The sequence below is a fragment of the Bubalus kerabau genome, chromosome 13, assembly GCF_029407905.1.
Source record: "Bubalus kerabau isolate K-KA32 ecotype Philippines breed swamp buffalo chromosome 13, PCC_UOA_SB_1v2, whole genome shotgun sequence".
NCBI lineage: Eukaryota > Metazoa > Chordata > Mammalia > Artiodactyla > Bovidae > Bubalus > Bubalus kerabau.
In genome coordinates this window covers 67441172-67464789 of record NC_073636.1, presented here as the reverse complement: position 1 = coordinate 67464789, position 23618 = coordinate 67441172, and the positions used below count along the sequence as shown (strand labels likewise).

The 23618-nt window shown below is 47.7% G+C and overlaps 1 protein-coding gene across 5 annotated transcripts in view; it reads left to right on the top strand.

Annotated features, from left to right (window-relative positions):
• TTI1 (TELO2 interacting protein 1) overlaps positions 1-23416 on the top strand; it is a 41841-nt gene extending 18425 nt beyond the window's left edge. For 2 of the 5 annotated variants that reach the window (XM_055545011.1, XM_055545012.1), the window contains 6 exons: positions 548-757; positions 3647-3795; positions 7197-7337; positions 9629-9833; positions 10125-10212; positions 22683-23416. In XM_055545011.1, the coding sequence (XP_055400986.1) occupies positions 548-757; positions 3647-3795; positions 7197-7337; positions 9629-9833; positions 10125-10212; positions 22683-22866 (977 nt within the window). In that variant the 3' untranslated portion in view covers positions 22867-23416. Of the gene's footprint in view, positions 1-547; positions 758-3646; positions 3796-7196; positions 7338-9628; positions 9834-10124; positions 10213-11775; positions 13079-19918; positions 20526-21073; positions 21169-22682 lie in introns of those variants that run through there. The other 3 variants (XM_055545013.1, XM_055545014.1, XM_055545016.1) reach the window with 3 other exon arrangements.
• Positions 23417-23618: the final 202 nt, after the last annotated feature.

Genomic DNA, 23618 nt, shown 5'->3' with positions numbered 1-23618 from the left:
TTTGAGCATCCACTCCATGCTGGGCAGACTGACTTTGCAGGGGTAATCACTGGAGCACAAAGTCTAATGGGAGATTCAGGCACTAAACAAGACATACAAAGTAAATACAGTAACTGCAAATGCTGATGAGTTGAAATGAAAGAACATTAGACATGAAAAGAACATATCTAATATAGCATATAAGAGACTGAAGTTGGGATGGGGTACGGGAGTCAAGGGATGGCTTTACTGGGTGAGGTGTATTTGTATTAAGATACTAAAAGTGAGTTGGAATTAACCAGATGTGACATAGGGGGTGAAAGTATTCCAGACAATGAGAACAGCATGTGCAGAAGTTCACAGGCGGGAGGACGCCTGACAGACTGGAGGAACCAGAAGATGGTCAATGAACAGGCAGCCAGGAGTGGTTAGAAGAGAAGATTGGAGAGAGGTAGAGACTGGATCCTGTGGTGGCCACACGGGCCATAGCAAAGAGCTTATTCTAGTTAGAAGGTACTAATGCCTATCGTCAATGACCAAGGTGATCGTTATAACACTTTCTTTACAGTTCAGTGGTTCCCAGACGCAGGTCATCTCGGGCAACTCCAGGAGCAAAGCGTAGGGGAAGAGGGAAGTCCTTTGAGCCAGAGACCAGCAAGTCTTGAGAAAGGCCTTGAGAACCCCACCACAGCCGAAGACATTGAGCAGTTCGTGCTGAACTACCTCAAGGAAAAGGATGTGGCAGCTGGGAATGTCTCAGATCTTGATAATGAAGACGGTAACTATCATTTATCTTGGCTTCAACTGTTTTGTTTGTTGGTTTGTTTTCTTTTTGAAGCAGATTATTGTAAAAACAATGAAACATCATTATAGACAGTTTGGAAATAAGAAGCGTCATTCATAAGCCCACCATGCTGACGTAGGCATCCTCACTTTGTGTGTTGTCTTTTTTCCATCCTTTTCTGTTGCAGGCCTGTTTTTATTTGATTGCAGCCACAGTTGAAATGTATGATACCCTTTTTGCATTTAGTTATATAAGAAGGAACTCTTCACGTTGCTATGGAATTTTCATAATTAATGTTTTAATAGCTGCTCCTAAGCATCCATTCCCCTGTGGGAAGTTTAGGTTGCTTCTAGCTTTTCACTCTGATAAACAGTGCTTCAGTGTATGATTCTGTGCATGTGACCTTTTCCTTCCTTTTGCATATTTCTTTATAAATCCCAGAAGTGGGATTTCTAGGTCAAGGATATGAACATTATTTTATGCCTGCCAAATTGCCTTCCAGAAAGGTTGTGTCAATTTACGCCTTCCCCTTAGCAGTACAGGATTAATACTGGTTTTACCACAGCCTTGCCAACAACGACTATCACCAGTTTTACTCCTCGCTGAATCAAACTGGTTCTGGTTATTTTACTTTGCATGTCTTTGATCACTAGAAAGGTCGAACATCTTTCTGCACGCATCTTTCCTAACAGATTTTTTTTTTTTTTCTTATGCCCATTATCTTTTCATACGCTTTGTCCATTTATTTTATTTATTGGTAGGAGGAGATTCCAGTGTTTTTCTTACCAACTGATATGATAAAGAAGAAGGGAGTTTAGGCTAGTTGAAGCTCTGGCCTGTTGTTTTATTCACAAGCTCAATCTGGAGCTTCAGGTCACGGAAGGATTAATAAATTATTAGAATCTCCTCTGCAAACATAAAATGCCAAGTCATAATGAGCTTGGTGGTCTCAGAACTATCCTAAATCGAACTGAGTCCCAAATTAGTTTGTTAGGTTGGAGTTGAGCAGATTTCTCTCTCTTTTTTTTTTTTTGGCAGTCTACTCTGAGGCTCTGGTGAACTGAAGCCAATACTTTTTCAGGATAACAGGAAATAGTAGTTCAATGCAGCTAACTACAACAAATTCCTTCTAAATAGCAGGGGAGCATCACAACCAAGAAACAATTTATGCAGAGCTGAGTTGTTTTTCTCTCCAGAAACAGAATTTTCTAATCAGAGATCCATCCAGCTTTTTCTTCTCCATTTTGTTTCTGGAGCAAACCCAATCCTTGTAAACTGCACCCCTTAACCAAGCCTAGAAACCATGAAGGAGAGGCATCTTGATCCCTGGTAATCCACATTGCCCATTCCTGTTTGAAATTCTAGCATCATCCCTGACTCCATTCTTTCACTATTAGGAGCTTCTGGTTCTAGTTGATGTTTGCCAGGAGCGGAATGAATGAATCAAATTTTTCTTCCAATAGCAAGAATCCGCAGCTCTCAAATAGCATTCCACAGTAGGTGAATTTCAAACAACCAGTCCTCCTCTAGAAGCAGAGCACAGCCTTGTCGTTCTTATCGTTATCATTCATCAAGTACACACCACACACTTGGCATTATAAGGAATGTTTAGATTGATAGTGGTTTGATGTGGGTGTTTTTGTTTTAGCCATAAACGCACCTTGGGTATCTGAAGCCCCTTTCACCAGGAAATCCAAGCATCCTATAAACACATTTTCCTTTATCTTTTCAGCATTGTTAGAGACAGATGTGGACTCTTAAGATTCTGTTTTTCCAGCAGAGGAAACTGAAATGGAAGAAAGTTAAGGGAGCAATGCTCAGCTCCATGGAAATGAGCACAGCTGATATTGAGGATCGGCGGGGAGAGGCTAGAGACTATAAGCAGAGGGAGGAAGAATTTCAGGGAAGGAATTTTGGCCTGGGTTTCACACTACTCAAGTGTTTTTTGTTTTAATTTACAAACTTACACTTATCTCATGCAATGTAGTACTCCAGGCAGTGAAAGTAAATAACTGGTGACATTCATCTCATTTAATTCTCTCAACAAGCCAATACTTTATCCCCATTTTTGTCAGGTGAGGTAACATGGGGTGAGAGGAGCTGCTCGTAGGATGAGGAGGCAAGACTAGTCCTCTGACCAAACCCCATCACTGTATGTTGCATCAAGCTGCCCTGGTGTTACCCCTCATACCAGGAGGTACAAGGCTTCATCTTGGCCCTCCAAAGAGCTTCCAGGCTGGTAGAGAAGACAGACACGTACCCCCTTAGTCAAAAGGAGAGGAAAGAGAATAAAGGGCCAGAGGCCCACCAGGGAACTGCCCAGCCTCAGGGCTCCCAATTAGAACCTTGCCCTCTTATGTTTTTATTTTAAATATTTATGAATGGCAACTTAGAAAAGGCTAATGGTGTAGGGAAAAAATAAAAAATCTCGTGACCCCCATCTCTGTTAATATTTTGTACTTCCTCCTGTCTTTATATAAAACTTTATATAATAGTATTCACACTGTGTATGCAATTTTGTATCCTGCTTTTCTCTTTTTAACACAATGTTATTTCATAAGCATTTTCCCTTGTCCTTAAAGCCCTTGATAAACACAAATTTTCAGGCCTTCATAACATGCCGTTCATTTTATGGATCATACCATGGTTTATATAACCATCCCCCTACAGTGGACATGGAGGGTTTCCCTAGCTGTTAGAGGTAATATTTTGGTGACTATCTTGACTCAGAGCTTGACCCACCTTTTTTTTTACATGGTTTTCTTGGGATCAGTTCCTCGACATTTTCCCTCTGAAATCTTACTCCAGATCTGAGATTGGGAGGTTAGGTTGAGGTGCGGCATGTCTCAGAAAACACTGCCCCCAGTTACGCTTCTTTTCCAGAGGAGCAGTCAGACCCTCCTGAAGCGGAGGGGGATGGCACGGGTCCCCACGTGGAGCCACCACTGCCGGCGCACATTCAGCTAGCCACGGGCGCGGGGGAGCGCTGCGTCCACCTGATGGCAGACGAAAGCCTGAACACCCGCCTGAAGGTCAGTGTGCAGCCCTACCCCTGCGTTCACAGAGCAGCGGGATGAGGTTTGGTCTGTGGGCAGTGACTGCAGGGTGAGCAGGAGCCACCCTTATCTCCGGTGCATGTATGGTGGCCAAGAGAAGGCCCCAGGAGGAATTTATCTGTGGGATGCCATCTTATTCTTTCTGTATCGACCCAGATGCCAAAAGGGAGCTGAGTCCCCTTGATGGAATTAAAAAGCACAAAGTTTCAGAGAGTCATCGCATCTCCAAGGGTGGCGGTGGCGGGGGGTGGGGGAGGTCATAAGCTTTGGGAAGGATATCATTTTCTGTGCTGACTTAATGTGGGACACAGGTTTTAATACTTTAAAGTGGTCATTCTTCCAAGCCTGACTGTAGCCCTTATCTCTGTTTCCGCTTCCATTCTCATCCTAGGCCAAGCATCAACACTTTTCTTAATCTTACATCCTCACTTGCTGGCAGTTTCTGAAGCAGCAGTTTCCTCCCCATCAGCAAGGACTCAAACTATACAGTAGTGATTCTGATAACAGGCTGGGGGCATGGGGGCAGGGTGAGCATGGGAGACACAGCTTTCAGATCACCTGGGGGCAGATCTGACCCCCAAAGGAAAGCACAGCCTGACCCGCTCCTGCCCACCCCCAAGCAGGAGTGAGAAACACAGCCGCCTCCATGAATTACTGATAGTGATGAGGGCACTTCGCCCCGACCAGGGGCAGTGGGCTGGGAAACCCTGGCCCACAGATTACTTCAAACTTCAGCATCTGGGTTTTGTGGACTTGTTTAGTCTTCCCAGAGATACTTCTTAGTATTTTCTGTTCCATTCAGGAGTCATTTTTCAGGTGCCTTTTGTTAGTGGTGTCTGGTTGATACATTAACAAAGTGTCTTCCCTCTTCTGGACACTTTGTAGCAGCCATGTATGAAAGTGAAAGTCACTCAGTCATATCAGACACTTTGTGATCCCATGGGCTATACAGTCCATGGAATTCTCCAGGGCAGAATACTGGACTGGGTAGCTTTTCCCATCTCCAGGGGATCTTCCCAGCCCAGGAATTGAACCTAGGTCTCCCGCATTGCAGGCGGATTCTCTACCAGCTGAGACACAAGGGAAGCCCAGTTGCCATGTAAACACTGTAGCTATGGAGACCGTCAGCACTGGAGTCAGATCGGCATACCTGAGTTCAAATCCCGGCTCTGCCCCTCACTAGGCCCATCACCTTTTTGAGCATGTTCTGCTTCATCTGTAAAGTAGACACTGCCTCACTGAGTTGTTGGCTATAAATAAAAAACAGCCTCAGGTGTGGCATTTATACTCATTCACTTATTCGCTCAGTACTTATTGAGGACTGCTACAGATCAGACAGAGGGTGTGTAGAAGGAAGTGAAGCAGACATGATCCCTGTCTTCATGGAAATTTCTGTCTCTCAAGGGGAAAGAGGTGATGCACAGATACACACATGTACATGGAGGAAATGCTGTGAAGGTAGTAAGAGGTTCTATGATAGAAAATTCACCCCTGTAGTAAACGTGTTTGGAAACCTACTCTCCCACGGCCTGTTGAATAAGAGGGAGCTTACGTTCTGATTTAGACCAGGTTGTTGGGTGATGTTTAAGCTTAAAGGCTGAGAAGGAACCAGCCCTGCAGGGGCAAAAGGGAGAGGAAGAACATTCCAGGCAAAAGGGGGAAAACATGCATCTTTGAGTCAATGAAGTATGGTGTAACTTGCCCAGTTAGTGACGGAACACAAATCCAAAGCCAGTCAGCAATCCCAAAGCCATTTCCCCCTGAGTACTACCCTTCTCTCCTGAGGTTTCTCTTCTTCCCCTAACTATTCAGCCCTCAAGGGCAGGGCCTATTTTGTTCTCTGTTTCTGTTCCAGTCTTCCTATGACCAGCACACACTAGGCATCCAATCTGCGTTTCCTGCAGACCTCACTCTGTCTTCCTAACTCACATACGCACCCTCACCTCTGTGCTGGGGGAAAGCCTGCCCTGGTCATCATGGTGACCGCTGCCTGTGACCCTGAGCAGGCCATCTATCTTCAGTGAACTTTGAGACATGAGAGATCAGGAGACATATTTTCAGGAAAGGTAAAAAAACCAATTGACATCTAGGCTACCCCAGACCTCTCTTCTGAGGTCTTCCAGTGTCCCAGCTACCTACTTGACCTCTCTGCTTAGAGGTCACAGAACCCGATCTCCCTCCCCTCTCCCAGTTTCCTCCCCCTCCCCTGTTCCTGTCTTGTAAAGCTGCACCTGCATCTGTTCAGTTGCTAAGCCTGAATCCAAGCAGCTCGTTTTAATACTTTTCTTCACCTCCCCAAAGAGCAAGTCCTTCAGCAATTTAAGCCATTTTATCTCCAAAACAGATCTCAAACGCTTCACATCCCTGCCTCTGTCTCCAGCGTGTGGCCGCGTGACTCCACCCCCACGCCACCCAAGTGGACATACGTCTTGGCTTCCTCCAGGGCCTCCTCACTTCTTCTCACTCCCTCTTCAAGTCCCCTCTCCACTCAGCAGCCAGAGTGACCTTTTTAAAACATGAATTGTATCATGTCACGTTCCTGAACATTCCCCTGGCTCCCCACCACATTTAGTACCAGATAAAAAAGTCTTAACATGATGCCTCATGGTCCAGCCCCATCTTACCCTCCTCTGTCACACTCCATGCTGCCCTGCTCTAGTTTCTTTTTAATTTTATTTATTCATTTATTTGGGTGTACGGGCTCTTAGTTGCTGCACACAAGATCTTTGTTGTATCATGTGAGATCTAGTTTCCTGCCCAGGCATCAAACCCAAGCACCCTGCATTGGGAGTGCCAAGCCTTAGTCACTGGACCACCAGGGAAGTCCCAACCCTTCCACTCTTTATGTGACTAGCTCCTGCTCATCCTTTATGCCTCCTTGTGGAAGTTACTACCTTGTTTCTGCCTTGCTCATCTCCTTACAGCAACCTTGCAAGGAAGATACTGACATCCCCACTTTTGACAGAGGAGGAAGCCAGCTCAGCAGCCCTCCCGGCCGTTTGTATGGTGTAGATCCCTCCCTTTAGTGTCTTTGCATTTCTCCCTTGATTTTGTCCTTCGTAGCACTCGTCACAATTGGCAGTCATTCATCCCTTTATTTGTCTTAGCTAAGGTCTAAGACCTTGGGTCTTTCCCCAGTTGACCATAAGCCCCTCATGAAGGCAAGGAAACACATGTATTACTAACATACATATTTTGTCCCTGTGTGCCTCCCACCCAGTATCCTCACCAGTGGTTGACATGTAGTCAGGAACTCATGAATACTTATTTGACTTAATGAGTGTCTAAGTTTTATTCTTTTTAAGTGGCGACTTGATCACAGATATTTGGTTTCAAGCCTTTATGGTCTGCTGCAATCACGTCCTCTTCCCTTTCAGGTCCTGGACGTGCTGGATCTGTGCGTGGTTGTTCTGCAGTCCCACAAAAACCAGCTGCTTCCCTTGGCTCATCGGGCCTGGCCCTCGCTCGTACACCGACTCACCAATGATGACCCCCTGGCGGTGCTCAGAGCCTTCAAGGTACCTCACCAGAGCCCCACTGCCATCAGTCATAGGGATGGGGAGATGTAAGCTGGAAGCTCAGCAGTGTTTTGGGGGGATTGGTTCTCTTTTTATCTGATGTGACCTACTATACCGTGAAGAAGGTACAGAAAAATAAGAAAAGCACAGAGGAAAAAAAATGAAAGTCAGTTTCCTTTGGAATTTGAAGCAGAATGAGTGAGCTAGTAGATGAAAGGGCCATCAGTATCCACTGAGCACCTCCTGTGCCCCAGGCAGCATGCTTGGCAATTCTCCATGTGTGAGCTCATCTTACAACACCCTTGCAAGGAAGATACTAACATCCCCATCTTTGACAGAGCAGGAAACAAGCCCAGAGATATTAAGGAACTTTCTCAAGATCACACAGCTAGGGACTTCCCTGGTGGTCCAGTGGTTAAGAATCCGCCTGCCAAAAAAAAAAAAAGAATCCGCCTGCCAATACAGGAGACACAGGTTCAATTCCTGGTCCCGGAAGATCCCACATACCTCAGGGCAGCTAAGCCCTTGCGCCGCCACTACTAAACCCACAGTCTGGGGCCCACGCTGCACAACAGGAGAAGCCACCACAGTGAGGAGCCCACACACCACAACTAGAGAGACCCCGCTCACCACAGCTAGAGAAAGCCCTCACACAGCAGTAAAGACCCAGATAGTAAGTGATAGAACCTGAATCTGTGAGTTCATGCCCACCTCTGTGCACGGCACAGAGAGTCAAGGTGAAGAGGCCAAGGGTCTGCAGTCTAGCAGTGGGCATCCTCTATCCAGCTGAGCAGCTCTGGACAAAGCTTATGGCCACCCGGCCCACCTTTCTCATAGTTGTTGTCAAGGATAAAATGGGATTATTTGATGAAATGCTTCGAAAAGATGAAAGCCCTCTGTGTATGCATGGTATTATTCTCCCTGTGTTAGTTTGGCTTATGTTAGCACACATATTTTGGCTTATTTATTTATATCCTTCCTTGTTCTAAAAAGCACTTTAAGGCAGCTTACAGAGATACATTTACCATGGCAAGCTAACATAAATTAGAAGTGGGTGAGCAAGATAAGGCAAAGAAAAAAAGATGTGTAGGGATATAAAATGAAGCCAGGGATGCAACTGATATACTTGGCAGAAGTATATTGTGTTTCTGTAAAATTCTTCAACATATACTGGACCAAAATGCAAGCTTACATTGATAACGTACAAGATTGTTAATGTATTTTCAAAAGCAAAATGCGCAAGGTGACACACAGATGTGTTGGTGGTGGGGCGGGGTGGGAGAGAAGGAGGGGAGAAGAGAAGCAGGGGAAGGGAGGAGGAAGGAGGACTTGCTCAAATTGTACTCAGCTGTGCTGTTTCCTTTAAGAAAATTAATAGGTTATCTGAAATGACAGCAAGTGTGGAAAAAAATATAAAGGTGTATGCACGGTAACTGAGGCTGCTTTCCCACTGCCAGACCCATTGGTGACCCTTGAGCTCCATCGGGCCTTGTGCAGTCCAGCTGAGGGCGCTGAAATAAGTGCCTCGTTCTCTACAAAGTCAGCAAATGCTCTCTGTGCTGGATATGCCTTGCTTACCAATTTTTAAAGAAATTCTTATTATCCTGTACACTCAGTCCTGTGCAGTGGGGCAAAACGTTTCAATATGTTCTGCTAGAGAAAGTTTAAAACGAGACATGCAAAGAGACTGCCTGTTGTGAAAGTTGGAATGAGGATGACGTACATAAGAGATTGTGCCACGGAACAGAAGGAACTCTGACTCAGCTCTGCCCACCAGGGTCCCTGCCCAGACCCAGCCAAGGACCTCGGCCAGTCACTGCCCTCCCGACGCCTGCACATGGCAGCAGCTGAGCTGGGCCTGGGCTCCCGGGCCTGTGTGTGTGTGTTCAGCCAGCTAGAGTTAAAAAGCACAAGTCTTTCCTTCAAGGGCTGTTAGGAAGATTCGAGAGATGATCTATGTGAACTGCTTTAAGCTCTTGTTTTTTTTTTTTTTAACAAAAAAGGGAGGAAAATCCAGGTATTAACTATATTATTCATCCAACCCAAGATTCCTTTGAATTATTCTCCACGTAATCTGTATTTATGGATAGAAGCAGCCATGCCTCGGGAACAGACACCTCCAAATTCATAACTGTCAGAATCACAAACCGTGGGCAAGGAATTAACAGCAATAATTCTATTTTTTTTTTTTCAAGCAGAGACTGAGATGAAATTGAATTACCAAACATTCTCTTAAACGCTCTTGCTGCCTTAGCGATGTTCAGTCACCGGATTAGGGACTGTTTCCGCAGGTTTTGCGTACCCTGGGAGGCAAGTGTGGCGATTTTCTAAGGAGCCGGTTCTGCAAAGATGTCTTGCCAAAGCTGGCTGGCTCTTTAGTCAGCCAGGCTCCCGTCAGTGCCAGAGCTGGACCAGTTTACTCCCACACACTGGCCTTCAAGTTGCAGCTGGCCGTCTTACAGGGCCTGGGCCCCCTCTGTGAGAGACTGGACCTCGGTAGGTACCAGCCCGTCTCGCCTGGACCCACACCCCATCCTCTCCGTCTCACCCGCTCTGTTGCCCTCTTTACTTGGCCCTGCTCCCCTCATCTCCCTTCCTGTGCACATCCTTCCATCTCACTTCGGCCTCATTTATCCATTTACCTTGCTGTGTTTTTTGACTTGGAGATGGAGTATAGAGCCCATGCATCTTGCCGAGCTGTTCCAGTTTCATGCAACAGCAGTGGGTTACTGCTCGTCCCTGATGAAGTCTGAGGGCCAACGCTTGTTTTGTTTTTCCTCTCTGCAGGTGAGGGTGACCTGAATAAAGTGGCGGATGCCTGCTTGATTTACCTCAGTGCCAAACAGCCCGTGAAATTACAAGAGGCAGCCAGGAGGTACGTCTGCTTGATCACCTGCATCTCTTTTACGTTTGTCCTAAATTATGGACGATTTGCTAATGGTGAGCAGAGTGGAGGCATCTCTGCTCCTTTCTCTTCTCTCTCTCCTCGCCAGGTTAAGATGGGTTCTTTAACTGTGCCAACATCCAGAGATGGCATTTTGACTAGACGCCTTTCTCTTTGAAAGTAACCTTTTCCTCTGCTGCAGCGTCAGCAACAGTTCCAAAGGGGCCAGAAGCATAAAGACAGTGTCCTGGAGGGGAGCAGGCAGAGGGTGATTGGCTTCTGGCTCTCCTCCCTGGTGACCCTGGCACCTCTCTCTCAGCTCCCCCACTCGCCAAGCAAAAGCATTGGGTTATTGATCTACCAAACCTTGGCTCCACAGAATGTCTTAATGGTCTTCAGGTGCCACAGACCCTCACAAATCATATGCAGCACTGTGTGTGTGTGTGTGCAAGCAGACACGTACATGTCTTTTTTTAGATGGAGTCTACATCATTCATCTGATATATAATAGGAGTCTGTGAACCAAGAATCGTTCAAAACCCCTAGACTAATGATTTAAAGGGCCTTTTCAACTCTGAAATTATGTGATTCTCATTTCTAAAAGATTTGCTTATTGAAGAATAGCTCTACCGCCTCTAACAGAAGAACCTATGTCTGGTTCCGAGAGTCCTAAGGAATATTCAGCAGAAGCTAAAACTGAGCACAGCAGCCTTCCCCTGACTTGAGACCCACAGTGCACCCTGACCCCCCTCTCCTGAGCCCTCATTCTAGCCTGCGCCCTGGAACTGCCATCCTTGGACGTCTGCAGTGGAGGCGAAAGCTAGCCGGTCTGCCTGGCACTGCCTTCTGGCGAAAGCTGGCCAGTCTGCCTGGCACTGCCTTCTGCCCTGGGCCTTACAGTTCCACCTCCCCAGGCAAAGAAACAGCCCCTCCCACTCCATCAGTTTCTGGAAATGTGCCCCTAATCTTCCTTGGTGGGCTCGACGTCACCTCGCTCCCTGAAGGGCTGGAAGGCTGCTCTCTGTCTGTGAGTGAGGAAAGCCCACTTGCTCCCTTATAAACCTTGCACTCTCTGGGAGTGATGGAAATATCTCTTTGAATTGATTTATTATCCTTTGCAGTTTTCTGCTCTTGATTTTCCCAGTCTCCTTTTTTCTTTCTGTCCCTTTCCTGTCACATCCTCTAGGCCCAGAATCAGTCATGGTTTCTCGAGCACAGGGGCGCATCTCAACCAGCTTCTTGTCCCCAGACATTCTCGTTCCTTAAAGATGAAAATCGTCCTCCCCCAGGCAGAGTCCCTGAAGCTAATTGTGCTCTGATTTAAAGTAAAACTCACGAACATGACGGATCCATCTGGAAGCAGATTCTTCTGGGTGTCTGCTACGATTGAGAGTCTGAAAGGTCTGGTTTTTCTCATCTTCCATCTCATTCTACTTTTCCTCCACCCTCCCCATAGCTGTCCTTCAAATTCAGACCCATCAAACAGGCTAATATTCACAATTCATTATCTTTTCATTTCTAATTTTCTTTTTTTTTTTTTTTTGCCACTGAAAGCAATCAAACCCAAACTGGACCTTGCTGACTCTTGAGCTGGAATTCCAGGTGCCTCGGGAGGAGGCAGGTGGGGAAGGAGGAGGTTGCTGCCAGCCTGATCACGGTGCCTTTTGTTTGCTCCACTGCATTCCACTCAGGGTTGAGTCAGATGACCTCCTTCTGCCGGGCGGGCCAGGCGGGGAGGAAGTACAAGGTTGATTGCTTCATGAACGCATCATCTGCAAACTTATTTTGAAGTCAGGGGAGAAAAATACCTGTGTTGTCCTTGATCCGGAGCTGATTTGGCATCTTGATTCAGAAATTAATAAGCTCTCTAAATGGGAGAAGAAGCGTGAGACAATAGGCAACCTGGTCCCTTTGTGAGTCTGATTGCAGAGCAAAGACAGGGAGAAGGGGGGGCCAGCGAGTATGAAAGCAGTCAGACCTCCAGGGACTAACGAACGAGGTCCCCTGAGTAAGACACAGGCCCCAGCTCAGCAAATGGCCGCACATCCATCCGGTTGTTTGTCCTTAATTCTCCTCTTTCCTTCACACGCCGCATCCGTTCCAGAAGTGAGGCCTGTCTATCTAACTTGCGATATCTCTCTTAACACTGTCTGCTTCTCCTTACCTCCAAGCTGCCAGGCCAGGCACCCTCATCTCTTTACGATCCCCTGCAGAAGCCTCACCCCAGCCCCCTGCTTCCACTCCTGCCCCTCAGTGTTCCCCCCCAACAACTGTCAGTGACACCCCTACCCACTTGGGGGAGAAGAAAAGGTGGTGTGTTCTTTGCCAGCGCCCACAGGGGAGTTCTGTAACCAGAGGGTTACAAAAACTCCACCCTCAGCTCCGTATTCAAGAGAACTAGTACAGACTAGAGCCATTCAGAGACGCCCCAGCTCCCTCCAGAGCAGTGACTTCCCGGCAGGCACCGGGCAGGTGACTGGCTGGGCTGTGGCGGGGCTGGTGAGGACACCTGGGAGGGCAGGTGGCTGCTCTGAGCCCACCCCCACCCCAACGCAGAAAGGAGATGGAGGAGCAGCTGTGTCTGTAGGTCTGGCAGGTGGGGGTTCGGTGAGACCTCGGCAGGGCGGCCTGCCTCATGTGGGGATGGAGGCAGACTCAGCAGCTCCAGGCGAGTTCCCCTTTGCGTGTATTCATGGTTGGATTTTTCCTTCCTCCTGTTTGCTCCTCCTGGCTCCAAAGAATGACCAAGCCTGTGTTTGCTTTTTTAATTTGTCATATTAAATATAGCCTTTGTGGCAGGCTTTTACATCCCGGCTGTAAACTCTAGAAATGGAAATTGATCAGGGGGTGGTTGATATAACCAAGGCCATAAATGCTAAGAACGGAGATGCCATTCCAGTTTAATGCTTTTATCTAGCGAATGTGCCTTGTAAGGAGGAACATAAATCTTGCAGCTTGGTTGGGGGGAGGGGGCGGGATGGGGGGCATGGGGGTGGGCGGTAGAAGTAGGGGTATAATCTTGCTGTTTGTTACCACCAGGTGTCACTGTTAACTGGCTGTGCAAGAAAAAATACCAACTCTCCCAGAGTTCACCTAGTTAAGTGATTTCAGTGGATAACAAATGAGAAAACCATGTTTGGGGTGTGGGAGGAGGGGTCAGCATGTCAGGAGCTATAAATAAGGCCCAGTCCCTGAGAATAAGCACTGGAGTACAAAATAACACGTTCTGTCAGCCACGCCCCCATCTCAGCCTTGGAGAACTTAACTGACATCAATTCCCCAGTGGCCCCAGTGGCCTTTGAGGCACCTCCTGGCATGCAGTGGGCCTCCACGGTTCTGTGCCTTTCTGGCCACGGAGCTTTTCCTTCTCCTACATGAAAGGAATCTGAGATGAGCACGCATTCCCCCAAATTCCTGTGTTTTTCCTTCCATTCAGTACCTGCTCTCAACCTGGTTCAATTCAGCTCCATTAAAACCACACTCCTCAGGCCTCTCTCCGAGCAGCCTCTGAGGTTCCCTGTCTTTTGCATACATCATCCAGTCAGTCTCCCACCCTCAGGCTAAACAGAACTAGAACTGGGCAATATCTGTTTTTTCAAACTTGGAAGTCCATGCCCAGCAAGGGAGGGACAGTGCTTTCAGGCCGCCCGGTTTCCACCCCCACAGTCCTAACTCCACCTGTCACCCTGAGGTGCCAGGCGGGGGTGCAGGGTGCCAGCAGTTAGTGACCAGCTGGTACACCTCCTGGTTGGGCAGGTGTGGGATGCTGTGGTTCTTGATGCGTGTGGTGGGAAAGGGAGAGAGCCTCCCCATCTCCTTCTCCTGGACATTGTGTAGACAGGCCCAGGGCTGCAGTCCCGAACGCAGGCAAACCCAGGTTCACATCTTCCTAGCTCTGCGACCTTGAGCGGGTGGCTTCGTTTCCTCGCCCCTCATCTCCTTTCCCTGTAAACCGGATTTGGTGATAACAGCTTCCTCCCGACATGTCACACCGATGCTTAGCATTAGTGTGTAAGACTCTACTCAGCAATCATTCATGCTGCTGATTGACTGAGTAGCTACTCCATGCCTGGCACTGTTCCAGGCATGAAAACTAGAGGGGAGCAGGAGAGAGAAGGCCTGTGCCCTCATGGTGCTCCCATTCTGGAGTTACATTTGTTTGTATGTGCACACCTGTGTGGAAAGCGTTAGTCGCTCAATCATGTCTGACTCTTCTGTGATCCCATAGACTGTAGCCCACCAGGCTCCTCTGTCAATGGAATTCTCCAGGCAAGAATACTGGAGTGGGTAGCCATTGCCTTCTCCAGGGGATCTTCCTGACCCAGGGATCAAACCAAGGTCTCCTGTGTTATAGGCAGACTCTTTACCATCTGAGACACCAGGGAATCATCCATGTGGGGAGATATATAATTTGCCAAATATATGATATGTTGTGTATTTGTTACACATACATGTATACCCTTGGGCATGGTATTTTTCTTGGAAGCCTGCTTCATCTTGACTGAAATCTGAAACGGGGTATTCACCTCAGAAGGATCTTTTTTAAGGTATTTTTTATTTTATTTATTTATCTTGACTGCACCTCGAAGCATGCAGGATCTTGGTTCCTGAACTAGGGACTGAACCTGTGCCCACTGCAGTGGAAGTGCAGAATCGTAACCACTGTACCTCCAGGGAAGTCCCTGAAAGATCTTTTTCATGTTAGTTGTTAAACCTTTCCCTTACCACTTTTGCTCGAGCAGCCAGGACCAAGTTTGAATGTTCATTTACTGACTGACTTCCCCGCATTCTTTCTAGCAGTAGGATCTCAGCCCATCAAAGATGCAGCCACTGCCTCAAACCCTGGACGAACTCAGACTGGCAGAGGCTTGTTCATTTCATCCCCGTCAGAGCCCCAACTCCTCTTTACCCACATGTGGGCTTATTATATTTGAATGGATCAGCAGCCACAGAGGTGATCCGTTAGTTCAGCTGAGCTTGAAATTAGCAGCTCACCCCCTTAAATGGTGTGGGCAATGTGTTTGAGCTTGGGCTGCCGAGCTGTTTCCCCCTCAGACTACACCCAGCATGGAAATGAGGGCACTTCTAATATTTTCCTTTTTGATATTTGATTAATAGTGGACAAATCCAGACCCAGTAGTTAGCTTTCCTATTATCCATCTTTTGGCAGGCACTGCTGCTTTTCAAGTCTCATTGTTCTAAAAATGCACTCAGATCTGAAGCTGTTCACTGTGTGGATATAGGCATGATTTCCTGGTGTCAGAGATAAGAGACATCTGCCATGCAAATTACAAACGAAGTGGGTTGCTGGGTTTCAGATCAGAAGGCAGGGACCTCTGTGCCACCAATTAAATCAAATGCTACCAATCCTTCCCCTGCTTTCTCGGTGTTGTCACATGACTGATAATCTGCCAGGGTCATCCATTCTACCACCCAGTGGAAAAGCCCAGTGTGGGGCCTGCATGCACACTCATATGTGCCATATGGGTCGGGAACTATGATGCTCATGACGGGAGATCGAGCCTGGTAGCTGGACAGCCTGCACCAAGTGGATTTCAGATATCAGAAACCTTGGCCGACTACAGAGTGGTCATTTCATCCCTTTGCAGGGCATGAGGTCTGTCTTGAACACCTAAGAAGCAGGAATGAATGTTGACAATCTCAGTGCCAAGTGAAGTAGCCAGGGACATGGCCTCAATTGTCTTATTATATATTTATTTATTCAAAAGATGCTTTAGAGTCTCTTATTCGCCAGATACTGTGCTGAGAGTTCAAAGGTGAAGACCACGGTAGAGTTGGCCTCACATGACTGCTTAGCAGTGGTATCACCTTGGGCAAATTAATTTCCTTCTGGAAGTCTCAGTTTCCTCATCTACAAGACTAGAATAAGCATATCTTTTTTTTTCTGTGTGATAAAATTATTACAAAGATTTAGCAAAGTCATGTATATTAGTCTGTAGCACAAAATGTCAGCCCAAAGTAAAAAGTCAATCAGTAGTATTCATTATCATTATTTAAACTTCCTCCTTATTCCAAAAAAGACCTTGAGTATCTTACAAACTGAAGTGTATGCAACAAGGTAAATAAGAACTGAAGACATTTTTTAAAGGAAAAATAAGAAGAGGGGAAACAAAGTGGAAGCCAGGGCTGAGGTTCATTTGTAAAACACAGACTTGGAGCTCTTCACCTGTGCTAGAGATGAGCCTGCAGCAGGCTCTGGGCTTCCTAACACAGGAGGCAGAGAGGGAGACACGCCTGCTGTGCGACTTCCAGTCATCACTCAAGTCAGAACAGAAAGCTTTTAGAAGGCAGCCCTCTGGAACTCCCTTGGTACTGAGCCCTGAGAAAATGCACCCCCTGGGTCATCTGAAAAGAACACTAGGTACCTGTGTGACTGATGACTCCTAACATCCTTGCAGTAAATACAGAAACATTTCCTAGAGCTGTTTCTTACAGCTCCATCAGTGGAGGCTGCTGGCTTGGTGCCCAAGCGTGGGTTTCAGGAAAAGAGTTCGAGGGTGGCAGGGAAGGGGGTGCAAAACAGGTAGGCTACCAGGAAAATGTCTTTTTCTGCAAGGGCGTGAATCTTCCAGGGAGGGCCAGGAAACTCGGCATGCAGCCGGGAAGTACAGACAGCCAGGGCCACTTTGAGATCCATGCCCAGCAGCGTTGCCATCATGGGATCTGGGCTATCAGTGGGGCCTGGAGCCGGGAGAGCTGGCCAGATGGGAAGGACTGCTTTTAAATCCGGCCCCAGTGGGACTTAAACCCTTCTCGGCTCTGGCTTATTTTTGAATTGTCGGTAACAGATTGGGCCTCTCAGTGCCATATCTTTTTAAATATGCACAAAGCCGTAGAGTCATTCCACTGCAACTATGATACTTTGTCTTGTGGTACTTTAGGGACTGCATTAGCATCGTAAGCTTCCACTAGTGTTTATGGTTTTAATTCCTATCCTGGTTGCATTTAAAAATGTTTTTAATACCGGGCTCTGCGTGAGTGTGCGGGTTGGCGATCGATAGATGAATGGCTGTGAACAGGTAAATATAGTTAAGTCGAACGAGTATGTATAGCTGCAAAGGCAATTGGTGGGATTTATTTGGAGAGTAAATCGTTGCTCCAAGTCATAATCCTCCATTTCCAACATTTAGAAACAAAAAAACGGCCTCTGTGCAGGGGAAGATAGCTAAATTGAATAGCAAGAAAGGACAGGCTTGAAATACTGGTTAACCAATGAAGCTAGACCCATTAGAGTAAATTACCGAGTATGGAAGCATCGCCCCACTGCTTTGCTGACTCCAACACGTGGATACCCCTAGCATCCGTTTATTTAAAAGGAAACACACAGCCTCATTTGTAGCGTCAGCATGTACTGAGTCAGCAGGTACAGAATCATGGGAGAGGAGGTGGCCCGAGAAGAGAAGAGCGTGGCGGCTGTTCTGCCAGAAAGGGAACCACAGGGAAGCCAAAATCACTTTGCAGTATGCCTGCTTTCCAACAAGTGAGTTTATCCTCCAGTTGCGTTTAGTTGCAGCCACATTGAGACAGCCTGTGTCGTGTCCCTAAGGAGACGCCCTGAGTAACTTCTTTCAGTGCTCCAAATAAATAAATAAATAAACCTTCCAGAGCCACAAGTTCTTTACCACTGGCATTTATGCAGACAGCTCATGAGAGCATTTTATAAATCCAGAAGGAGACAAGGAGCAGCAGATCCCTCAAGCAAGTAATTGACAGAGAAAGAATAGCCTGTCACCCAGGAGAACTGGGAGCACTGAATTTCAGTTACGGTTTATTTAGCTTTGCCGAGCCTCGATTGGCCAGCGGTTTTCTAGAATTCCCCTTGAAGCCAGCGTGGTCTAGCACGAGACGGTGAGGACGCACTCCATAATATTCGTGTCTTCAGCAGAAGGGTGTCTTTTTGGTTCTGCCCCACTTGGGATGGACAGGCCCAGGACTCAGCCCCCAGATTTGAGAACTGCTGGGGCATGTTGGAGCTGGAAGGGGCTTAGAACCAATCTCACTGATGTCCAGGAAAGACTTGCCGGGTCCCCACCTCAGGAGTCCTTCCCCGGCTCCGGCCCAGCCGTGACCTGAGCCTGGCCGTCTTCATGTCACACTGTGGGTGTCTGTGGTCCGTCTGTCCTCCCCCACCAGACAGGGAGCCCTGAGGCCAGAGCCTTCGTCCACCCATCTTTGTGTCCCACACACACCTGACACAGCTCCCTGCGCTGGACCAGGCGCCAGTAAACATTTGGTGAACCACACAGAGATGGGACCAGACCCAGCCAATCAGATTCCAGCAGCACATTTCCCAGCCCCCCAGGCGCCCTCACCCCCGGCTTTGTCACTCAGAGCACCTGATATTGATCGTAAAGGAATGAGTTGCTTCTGTTGGTTTGGTGTCTGGAGTTTATTAGGTACTTACTGATACCCGTCAACTGTAGATAGGGCTGAAGTGCAGGGAAATGGCTGCCTGCATGAAGTGAAATTCAATAAAACCGCATTTTAAGTGAAAAATCAGTATAAACACCAGGCTTCTTTGCCATGGAAACAGAGGTTGCTTAGAAACTGCCTAACGGCGAGTTCTAAATTTTTTAAAGTCAAGTTATCATTTAAGCTACACGGCCCTACAGGTTATTGAGAGATAATCACTCGCCTCAGGACACTCAGAGGCAGGAAGCCCAGCTGAGTGCCTCCCAGAACTCTGGGGACCAGATAATCTCTTGATAACTGTGCTCCCTGGAGCCACCGATTTGGGCCTGGGGGTAAGAGAAAGAAATTTTTGTGCAGGAGTTAAATGGTGTACATATATATTTATTTTTAAAGTATTTTTCTTTGGGCTTGAAAAAAGATGGAGTTGGCCATTTGGCGTGTTCACCAGCCATCCCGGCCATGTCTCAAGATGTATTGGGAACATTTTCCAGGCAGTTACTCCAATCAATTCAAAGCAGAGGTCTCCTCTTTGTCTTTCATCTTTCGATTATGCAGAAGGATGCTTTCAGGGTCTTTGGCTTTCTGCCTTTCCCTGTCTGGGTGCCCCTCTCCCCAAAAAGGCCAGGAACCCGGCCTGGGACAGGGTGATCCTAGAGGTTGGAGCAAAGCTGGGCCTCTGAGTAGTCAGACAACACCTTCTGGGTCTCAGGCTCAGCTCCCAGGGCCTCAGAGTGAGCGAGGGTTTGGGTTCAGAATTTGTCAGTGTTTAGAGTTCAGCAGGTCGCATGTCTTTTGCCAAGCAAAGAGCACAGCTCTGCCTACCAGGCACCTGGCACAGTTGCACGGCGCAGTAATTGCTCGCGACCCCAGGCACATGGAGGGCAAAGAACAGTGCATTCATTTCTTCCTGAAAATAATGGGCAAGATTACAACCCCAGTGGCTGAGAATTGGGACCCCTACCAAGTCAATATGAAGGAAATTATGACTGAAGCAAAAGACAAATGTTCTGCCCTTTTCAGAGCATCTGAGAATTTTCCATGGTGTGGCAGTCCTGCCGGGGTTGGTAGTGATAATTATTCCTGAGACACACACACTCTTTCTGGAAGGAACAGTTGTTTTCATCCTACACTTCAAAGTGTTTTCCTGCACCTCATCTCCTTAGAGCCTCCGAACAAACCTGTGAGGAGGGTGGGGCCAGTGTGATTATTTTCCTTTGGAGAAAAAGGAAAACAGGTTCACAGAGGCAAAATAATTTGCTTCCAGATGCAGAGAGAAGAAACCAGCATTGCCAACCTGCCATTCTGGGGATTCTATCACTTTAGGAGCTCAGGAATGAGACCCAAAATAATTCTTCCAAGAGTTTGGCCCTGGCTTCTAGAAGAAGATGAACTTTGCACGTGATTTTTCCTTTGCTTCCCTGTTAGTGTCTTACTTAGGGTTCTCGAAGGGCAGAGAGAGTGGTTTCCTTCCTTTTCCTTTCCTGCCAACGAGTATAACACCCGAATTTAGCAAGTTAAAAAGGGATGCCGAAAATGAACTTCAGCTTTGCAGAACAGAGGGATGACTGAACTGGGCTGCAGCACCACTTGGCTGGGTGTCGCCCAGATCAAAATACTCCTTGAAGTTGAGAGTGTGCACCCATGCTATCGCTTGAAGAATTGTTCCAGTTCTTGAAGGAGGAGAAAAAAAAAAAATCAAATGAAATCATTTACATTCTAACAGCCTTTGGCACCAGGGAAAACTGTCAGCTGTGTCACGTGTAAATAGAAATCTGCTTCCCAGTTTTGGTGCATTTTTTCATCACTTCCCTCGCCACTCTAATTATCAAAGATATTTTTGTTTTTAAACAAAAATTGTCTCCTACGCAGGCCCCATCTCCTTTCTGCGGTGAAGTGGAAACAATGCATTAGAATATTCTAATCACTTCTCCAGGAGCCACCGCTGAGGTTATAAACTCAAGATTATCCTGAGTAAAGAAAACTTCAGGCACTAGACAGGTCAGAAAATCAGAGTGCCCCCTCCACCTGCCTCCCTGGCCACCTGAGCCCACACCTGTTATACCCAAGGAAGGAAGCACAACTGGCCCACTGAAGTAAAACCTGAATCCCGTCCCCCAAGGGCACAGGCTTTTCAGATTAACAAAATTAAAAGCCAGAATTTAGCACCAGTTAGCAACCGTTTTGGACATGACCGAGCAGGCACGCCACAACTGTTTAAGTTCCTATCCGACACGCAGTAGTAGGGGAGAGGCTTCTCAGAATGGTCATCAAGAATCAAACGTGATCCATCAGACAGATTCTGTCCACTGTTAGCTGGTAGACAGGGACCCCATGCAGGCAGCCCTGTGTAGGGCCGGATCTGCGTTTTCCCAATTAAACCCCAGCAGAGCCCTGGGTGAAGTGTATCTCCCGTTTTCAGAAAGGAGGAACCTGAGATGAAGATAAGTCACGCAGCTAGTGACGTCTGTGGTAACGTGACTACCGTTAGTGACATCCGTGGATCCTTCCTTAGTGGTGAGCCATTCACCTCTTCTTTAGGTCATTTTACAGAATATCGCTATTTCAGCTCTAATATTTTGGTCACCTGATGCAAACAGCCAACTGATTGTAAAAGACCCCAGTGCTGAAAAAGATTGAGGGCAGAGAAGGAGAACAGGGCATCAGAGGATGAGACAACTGGATGACATCACCAATGCAATGAACATGAACTTGGACAAACTATGGGAGATGGTGAGGGACAGGGAGCCCTGGCGTGCTGCAGTCCACGGGGTTGCAAAGAGTCAGACATGAGTTAGCGATTGAACAACTATTTCAGCGAGGGATGCCATCTGAAGTCATTAGTGGGCAGCGTGATAAGTCCCTTCCTTATTAAACATGAAACCTGTTCAATCAAATGTTAGTTGAGTGCTTACCGTGTGGACACCAAACACCCAAGATACATCAGTGAACCAAACAGGCATCCCTGTCCTCAGGGGCTTGTGCTATAAGGAAGGGAGATGGTCAGTCAATAGGCCGTTGACAAATGCTGGAAAGAGTGTCCTGAGAAGGAAAAGTTGGGGCAAGCACCTAGGCATGGGGGTCGGGAAGGCCGCCCTCTCTGTGCAGGTGGTTCAGGTGCTGAGATGGGCATGATGGCTGCAAGAGAGCCACCCAGCTAGGGAAGGGCCTCACCCTTCCTAAGACTGAAAAGCCAGACTCTACATCACTGAGTCAGCCGAGCGTAAGAAGTTTACACCTGGGTTGCCCAGTGCCATGGCCCTGGGCATTGTTTAGAAATGAAATGTGAGCAGATAAGAGGCAAGGGTTGTGACCCCACAATTCAGACCAAGATAAAGAACCTCACCTGTGGTGGGTGTCTGGTAATGGGTAGCCCGGGCCCTTCTGCTGTGTTTGTGTTGTATGTTCGTGACCAGTACTTGGCATCTGCTAAAGGTCTCAGGGCAGGGCTTAGCCGATCCTGCCACGGGAGAACAACTGGATCAGATCTCTTTGTGGGTGAATCCAGACCACCAAAATGCCATGGCTCTCAGAGGCCTCGACTACTGAGTTCATCAGCTTGCCAGAGGGAAAAGATAAGGACCTGAGGCCCACGAGTTGAGGGTTGCCCAGGCTCCCCAAGCAGGACAGGGGAGTCCCTGCCCCCGACTGGTCCCATGAGCGGAGAGGACCATGTAATGGAGGTGGGCCCTATCCATTTCCTTCCTTCTAAAAACTGCTTTGTAGCCAAGAATTTAACTACTTTCTTTGCCAAGAGCTTGTTTGATGTCAATATGGTTCCACTCAAGACTAATTACTTTCCTTCTTTCTCTGTCAACGGAAATGAAACTCTTTACCTCTCTTTCTGTTAGACTTTGTGACCATCATAATGGTCTTCAGAACTAAAGCGGGTTTTGTTCTGCTCTTTGAAGTGATATGGTTATCAGTTGTTTTCACAAATAGCCCAGTACAGAGCCTCTGGGGGTGCAGGGAGCCCAGCAGCCGTCCGCCACCCCCCCATGCCCCCACACTCCTTTTCCATCTCTCCACAGCGTTTTCCTCCACCTGATGAAGGTCGACCCGGACTCTACCTGGTTCCTCCTGAACGAACTTTACTGCCCGGAGGAGTTCACGCCTCCCCACCCCAGCCTCCACCCTGTGCAGCTGCGGGGGGCCACCAGGCAGCAGAACCCCTACTCAGCCAACGTGCTCCGCCTGCTCCCGGAGCTGCAGTGACACCCCTCCCCTCCCCGGGCAGGCAGGTGGACGCCAGAGGAGGTCCCTTCCCTCCCCTGCCGAGGAGGACGAGGTCGTGGGGCCGACCCCACCCTGGCGAGGGCGGCGGCGGTGGCAGCGGAGAAGACTGCCAAGGTGGATTAGACAGCCGATCGATTTATAAATTGATCGATCACACAACTGCTCAGAAATTGGATTGAAGGAAAGCAGCCGACTGTTATTTATATTTCATACCTGGTGTTTTCAAATGACATTGTCTGGCAGCTCTAAGGGCTTAACTCCTTAGCTCACCACCTCTGCGGCCCCAGCTGCCTCACAGGCCACCCCACACACACACCCATACCCGAGAGTTTAGGGACATGTGGGGCAGAGGCCTGTGCATCGTGTGTGTCCTGTGAGTGCTCAGGGTGGAGCGACACCCATCCACGAGTTTTCCCGTCACTGGCCGGCAGCACCAACTCACACACCTCCTTCTCCTCAAATAAGGAGATGGAACCTCCCCTGTTCTTTGGAAGGAAATGAAATAAAGGCACTTCTTGAATGAAAAGTATGATCAAGACCTCACTTTGAAGTTTGTTATTTAAATTGGGTGACTTTTTAAAAATTAGTTTATGTTTGTAAAGGGATAACAGACTCATGGTATAAAATCCAAGTGGTACAAAACACTGAGAAGTCATTCTCCCCATCCTCATTCACCAGACATCTAGCTTCCCTCTCTAGAGGCAAACTCTCCTGATAGTTGTTTGGATGCC